General features: G+C 38.0%; 1 protein-coding gene across 1 annotated transcript in view; it reads right to left on the bottom strand.

Moving 5' to 3' along the window:
• The window catches only part of LOC102858271 (cadherin-18-like), a 634,275-nt gene that overhangs the window by 486,842 nt on the left and 140,534 nt on the right, over positions 1–6,899 (bottom strand). The window contains exon 2 of the mRNA XM_006895123.1: positions 4,382–4,676. Coding sequence (XP_006895185.1) covers positions 4,382–4,676 — 295 coding nt within the window. The remainder of the gene's footprint in view (positions 1–4,381; positions 4,677–6,899) is intronic.

Genomic DNA, 6,899 nt, shown 5'->3' with positions numbered 1-6,899 from the left:
TGTTTTTACTCCAAATAAAAATATAATTGTCTCTCTTCTCCCTCAGTTGTGTTTCCTGTTATTAGCAGTTTTTGTGTATTGAGGATAGCCTCTAAGTCTCTTCTCTTTTTTCTGTAATGCCCATTTTTAAAAATTATTTTTAGTTCCTTTTTTTCACTTTGATATTTTACCATTCTGAGGATGATAATATTGGTTCTCATCAGTTACCATTCTTTCTTTCAATCAATTTACTGACTTTTTATTATTTGTGTATTTGTTCAACACATGGTTTGGAGTTACCAAAAATTTGGAGAGAAGTCTTTAAATCTCTTCAAGAGCTGTCATTTTCTACTTCTTGATAGAGTGTTATTCTTGATAATGGCTGGTTTGTCTGATTTCCCCTCTCTGGTGCTGTGCCTCCTATGGTTACAGTTATTTTCTTTTGTGATTTTTTTTGGGGGGGGGCTCTTATTCAGCTCCAAGAAACAGGCTAATGGTGGCAGTCTCACAAGTCATGGAGTTGTGGAGTTCTTTGCCTTTGTGAGACAGAAGCACACTGTTACATTGCCAGTCCCAGGACAAGGCATTAGGAAGAAGTATCCTATTCTACATTCTCAGAGAAAAGAAAATAACTCTCACCAGAGTAAAGGGCATTGAGGTCTTCAGTTTCCCCTCGTCTCCTAATGTCTGTGACCTTGAGCATCCCCTGGTCTTCTCCACCAGCTTCCCTAGTCTAAACCAGCATTAACAGGGAGCTAGTTTGGGATCTGTTTTTTTCCACTAAGAGAAACCTCATATTACCTTTCCAAACCATTCTTTGAACAGATGCAGGGCCATTTGCTTAACTCAAGAAAATTAGATATACTGGAAGCAGGAAGGAAAGAATTTGCTGTCCTCCTTAAAGAATCTAAAACGCATATCCAAGGACTGAGGATGATTTCATTAGTGACTTTAACAACCTTAATTTGAAATAAAACTCAGACTGCACTGTAAATAAACTCTACTGACCTTCAAAATGTTTTCTAGGTTATAAATCTTTATGGTAGGTGAAGCTCCATCATTTTCTTTAGGAACAGCTCATAGATTCAAACTGCTGACCTTACAAATAGGAGCTTGATACATTGTTCACACTATGCCACCATGGCCCCTTCAAGTAGTATCCGGGTGGTGCCAAGTTTAACATGGTCTGTTGTTGACTAAGAGTGTGAGATTCAAATCTACACAGATAACACTTGAAAAAAAGGTCTGGCAACTTATTGTAAAATTAGCAGAAAAATGGAAAATACATGCAATTCAGTTCTACTCTGACACATTTGGAGCTGCCAAGGGACTAAATGATTCCAAGGCAACAGTTTTTTTGATTGTTTATGTTTAGGAAGATTAGCTATGAGAAATAGTAATTTCAAGAATAAGTGATTATTTCCAAATTCGACCAGTTTCATTAGGATACTAAAAAAGAAGCTGCTATTATACCTGAACCTTCTTGTAATGTATTTGGATAATTTGTTACGGGAGGTAAATAAACAAAGCAAAAGAGTTAATTCACAGAAATAACAGAGGATGTAAAACCGTGAATTATCAGAATAATCCAAGAAGAGTTAGAGTCAATGACTCCTTGAGTAAATGTTGAAAAGTACTTCTAGGGTCATGGTGGATGGCAAAAGGCTGGTAGTTATGTCATTCATTCTGTGAGTCAAAGAAGGTCAATCTTCTCCTGTGAAGGTTTAAAGCATAGGAACCTGATGCAGTAGCACTTCTATCAGTTGGAATTGACCAGACTAGTGTATTGCTCTTAAAACTCAATTTTAGGAGTTAGACAAAGTGGCGCTAGTGAGCAACAGTTTGATGTTTGCTGTGAACGTAAAGACTGATGATTCAAATGAATTCATCAGCTTCACAGAGAAAGGACTGAGGGTGTGCCTTAAATCCATGGCTACTGAGTTGAAACTGACTCATAGATTTCTGAGGCAGAAGGAGCTTGGCGATCTTTCCTTCATGGAACTTCTGGTAGATTCAAACCACCAGAGGCGCTCATCTTTGGGATAGCAGTACAACTGCTAACAAACCCTGTGGAAAAATACTAGTCTGTCACACGGATTGTTAGGATTAAAAATTGATTCAATGGCACTCTTGACAGCATGTCAAGACATGTAAATTACATAAAAGGCTAGACATACAAATTTGGCAAAATTGCTTAAACGATGTGCTTGAGTTTGTGCAGATATAACGTGGTATTAATGCTACTTCACAGAGTTGTATGTTTTAAATAAAACTGAAGCTGCTTAGCTGTATTGTCAAATGTTTCTATTTTAATGTAATTCTTCTATTATTGTGGCGTTGTTGTTGTTGTTGTATGCTGAACTGACCCATAGCTGATCCTCCCTCCAGCAGTTTTCAGAGCTAGTAAATCACACCGAAGGGGATCACCCACAAAGCAGCTGCTGGATTTCAACTGCCTTTCTTCGGGGTAGCAGTGCAGCTTCTAACCACTCTGTTGTTGATATTAGGTGCTACTGAGTTGAGTATACCTCAACAGATCTGAACTCTGCCCTATCCATTGCTATCCTAATCATCTCTAGCACACATGAGCCTATTGCTATAATCACTGCATCAATCCACCTGGTTGAGGGTCTTCTTCTCATTCCTTGCCCCTCCACCTTTCCAAGGCTAATGCCATTGTCCAAGTAAAGCTTCTAGCAACATGCTCAAAGTACATGTGATGAAATTTTATAATCTTTAGATCCAAGGGACACTCTGGCTGCCCCTTGTCCAAGACATGTCTGCTTGTTCTTTTGGAAATTCATAGGATATTCACTATTCTCTCCCAACATCAAAAGTGCAAAGGCATCGATTATTCTTCTATCTTCCTTATTAATTATCTAACTCTCAGATGCACAGTGATTGGCTGAAAAGACCGTGGCCTGAAACAGGGATACACATTAATCCTCAAACTGACATCATTGTTCCTCAAAAACTTGAAGAAATACCTGACTACAGACTTTTCCAGTGCAATCTATCTCTTGATCTTCTGACCTTTGGTACAAGGTATTGATTGTGGATCCTAGCAAGACAAAGTCATTGACAGTTTCAAACTTTTTTCCATCTATTATGATACTGCCAGGTCTTACCACTAGGCCAAGCTAGATTTTAAAGATTGTTTTCCAAGCCCACTGGCTTTGGTTTTTACCACATGGTTAGACCAAATTATGCCCATAATGTGAATAGTACCTTTTGGTTGGGAGCATGCAAACACAATGTCAATGCTATTAATGATGGGCTTGGTCAGTTGGTCACTCTGCAGGCTTAACAAGAGTAGTTCAGAGGTTGAAGATAGGAATCTCACTATAATCACACACACACACACACACACACACACACACACACACACAAGTGAAGAATGCAACACCTGCCCATTTGGATCAGAAATGCCTGTGTCAGGCAGAGCAGGACCTAGATGAGAGGAGTAGCAGCAGCAGAGAACCAGAGGCCAATTTAAGGCATAGGTGAATTGCGACCTCTGCAACATCAAGCTAGCGCCAGAGCTGGGAGTCTTTGCCAAAGCTTTCAGGTGGACTGAGGGTGAAGAGGGATTCTACAATTGGCAGGACATTGAACATTTTGTAACACAGGCCTCATAGGCGTCTGCTTGTGCTGCGTATGTTGTAAACGTGTACTATTTCCTTCTTGTGGAGTTAATGGAGTTCAGACATAACCACTCCTTGCCAGTAGTGCTCTTTTTACTATTTTTTTTTACTATTAGTTACATACAATACAACACGATTTATGATGGGATTGGTCAGTATTGTCATTCTGCCAGGCTTAACTTGAGTCGTTCAGAGGCTAAGATAGGAATCTAACTATCAGCATATGGCATATGTTGAAATACTGTCAAAACATTGAAAACTTAATTGATATGTGGCTAAAATTTCCAGATAATAAATTATCCATCTTCTTTTATGTAAATTTTATTTTTAATATTTTTTCATGTTTTTGACAATGTATACAAAGCATTTAAGTTGTTAAAGAACACTGCCAATGGAACAATGTAAGTGTTTTTCAATTTGTTATTTTTTAGATCAATTTTTTTGCCTGTGCTTAAATGAATTTCCGCAAACATTAGAACAGATCTAATATTCTTTTTAAATTTCATCTTATAGTGGTTTATATACAAAATTCATAAAATTCATGTATATTGTTTTTCATACCAGACCTTTCCCCCTTCCTTTACCAACTTAATAATCTCAAACAATTCTATGCCACAGAAAATATTAAAGCATTCTGAAACATCTCAGACCTTCCAAGCAAAAATCAAAAGCAATGATCTTAAAAACAGGTTTTTAAATTATTTTTTTTTAATTTTTAGAGTACGTTAATGAATCATATATAAAACTATTTGTCTTACCCATATCAGACATTTCAGGCACAGTCACGATGTATGGTCCATCCGTAAACTTTGGGGCATTGTCATTGATGTCTTGCACTTTGATGATGAACTCAGATTCAGGTTCGAGGGGCTTATTTGTTCGTCTGTCGATGGCCTGAGCATGGAGCACATAGTGCGTCTTCTGCTCTCTGTCTAGGCTTTTTGTTGAATGGATGTCCCCTGTGGTGTCGTCAATAATAAATATTGTCCCAGCGCCTTCTCCAGTGAGGATGTACTTGACAGATCCATCGCCTTTGTCAGAATTGGAGTGCAGCTGTAAAATATACAAGGGTAAATTCAGTATGCCTGTTGTCCCAGCCTCATGACGTTCTCTGAAAATTGTCTGCATAGAATTTAATTCTAGGTTGATTATGACTTTTCTCCTCTCTCTGGCACTCCGCATATTATATTACAACCACTTATTTTTCTGATGACTTTATATACTTAGAATCTTGATAAATAATTTTGACCACTATTTATCTATGGCAAATTTTAAGATGAAACAATAAAATAATATTCATTTAAGGAAAAACAGTAACTGGTTGTCATTAAAGGGAAAAAATTCTGATCCTCTATTAGATTTGAGAAAACATATTTCTAGTTGTTCACTCTGAGGAATAATCATTATTTAAAAAAATACTATTATTTGTTTGAAATTTTATTTATCCCTTAAGAATAAAAAAATGGTAGTGAGATTGAGATTCAATGTTATCACTAAAATGGTCATAAAGTCACTTATTAATTATAGAAGTGCTAATTTTAAAATGTGATACAAAGCACATCAACAGAATATTTTCTAGTATGCACTGTACTCAGGGAGGTCTGATAGAACAGTCCGTAGGACACGACAAAGGACAGGCTGCACCTCTCTTATAGTTCACATTCACTTGCTATTTTGAGAAAGATAGCTGGCAATCTTTTCTCTTGTAATTTACTACGTCTGAAACCCAATGGAGGGCCAGCAAGGAATCAGTTCCAGCTTGATAAGAATAAGATAAAGTGTTGACAATGGGACAATACTTGTTTATACTTAGAAGCAAAAAAAAAAGTGAGAGGATATTATTTCTTTAAGCATTGCTGTTGTTGTGTGTCATAGAGTCAGAATCAATCCATAGCTGACCCTCCAGCTGGTTTTCAGAGGCAGTTAATTTCATGGGAGGAGACAGCCCATCGTTCTCCTGCAGAATAACTGGTGGCTTCAATTCCTGTGTCTTTCACATTGCAAGGAAGCGTCTTGCCACTAGACCATCAGGGCTCCCTCTTTAAGCCTTATGAAACCATAATTCAAATTTTAACTACTCATTGCCATCAAGTCTATTCTGATTCATAGAAATCATAATGGCAAGGCAGAAATGCCCCACAGGGATCGATGCTATGGCAACAGAACTAGATTTCCACATCTTTTTTCCCACAGAGCTGCAGGTGCATTTGAACCATCCACCTTTCTATTAGTAGTTAGGAATTTTAGTCACTCTGCCATCCAGAATTAACCAGAAATTGTGAACTAATATTTAATTGGGAGAGTTACACTAATGCATTTTTGTTTTTAAAATTGTAATTGTCCAAATTTATTTGAATCCATATTAGAAAAGTCACAATTCTCTCAGCTGCTCTTTGCCACTAGAAGGCCTGTCTGCAGAGCCAGCAGCTCTCTCTGACATACTTGCAGAACCTTCTGCAAACCCAGCAGGCCATAGATGGCCATGCAAGTGGAGGCCTTCTAGTGGCAAAGAGCAGCTGAGAGAACTGTTCTAGTGGGAAGACGCTCTGCATTCAAGAAAGGAGCATGCTCTCCACTCGGGGGCGGTCGGGGCTGGGGGGGATTTCTTCAGAAACACACAATCCTGCTATGCACATCCAAAAACTTCTCCACCAGGGTAAAAAAGGAAGCCACAGTCTAGGAAAAAGTATTTGGTAATGACATATCAGATAAGGTACTTATATCCAGAATTTATAAAATACTTGAGCACCACAACAATATAAAAGTAAATAACTCAATAGAAAAATGGGCACAGGATATGAGCAGATACTTCACCAAAGAAGACATTCAGATGGCTAACAAGCACATGAAGAAATGTTCAAAATCCCTAGCTCTAAGAGAGATGAAAATTAAAACAACTGTGAGATATCATCTCACCCCAGTCAGAATAGCAAAATTTAACAGAACAGCAAGCAACAAATGGTGGCGAGGTTGTGAAGAGACTGGAACCCTTATTCACTGTTGGTGGAACCACTGTGGAAGACAGGATGGTGCTTTGTAAAAAAGTTGCAAATAGAAATATCATTTGACCCGGCAATTCCACTACTGGGAATATACCCCAAAGAAACCATAACTGACATCCAAGCAGACATATGCACACCCATGTTTATTGCGGCTTTGTTCACAATAGCAAGGAGTTGGAAACCACCTAAGTGCCCATCAACAAACGAATGGATAGAGAAGCTGTGGTATAGACATACAATGGAATACTATGTTGCATTGAAAAACAAGGAACTC

This window comes from Elephantulus edwardii, unplaced genomic scaffold, assembly GCF_000299155.1.
Source record: "Elephantulus edwardii isolate Elephantulus edwardi_28Jun2011 unplaced genomic scaffold, EleEdw1.0 scaffold00159, whole genome shotgun sequence".
In the NCBI taxonomy this organism is placed as follows: domain Eukaryota; kingdom Metazoa; phylum Chordata; class Mammalia; order Macroscelidea; family Macroscelididae; genus Elephantulus; species Elephantulus edwardii.
The sequence above is the reverse complement of the archived record's forward strand: the minus strand, read 5'-3'. Positions and strand labels throughout refer to the sequence as shown.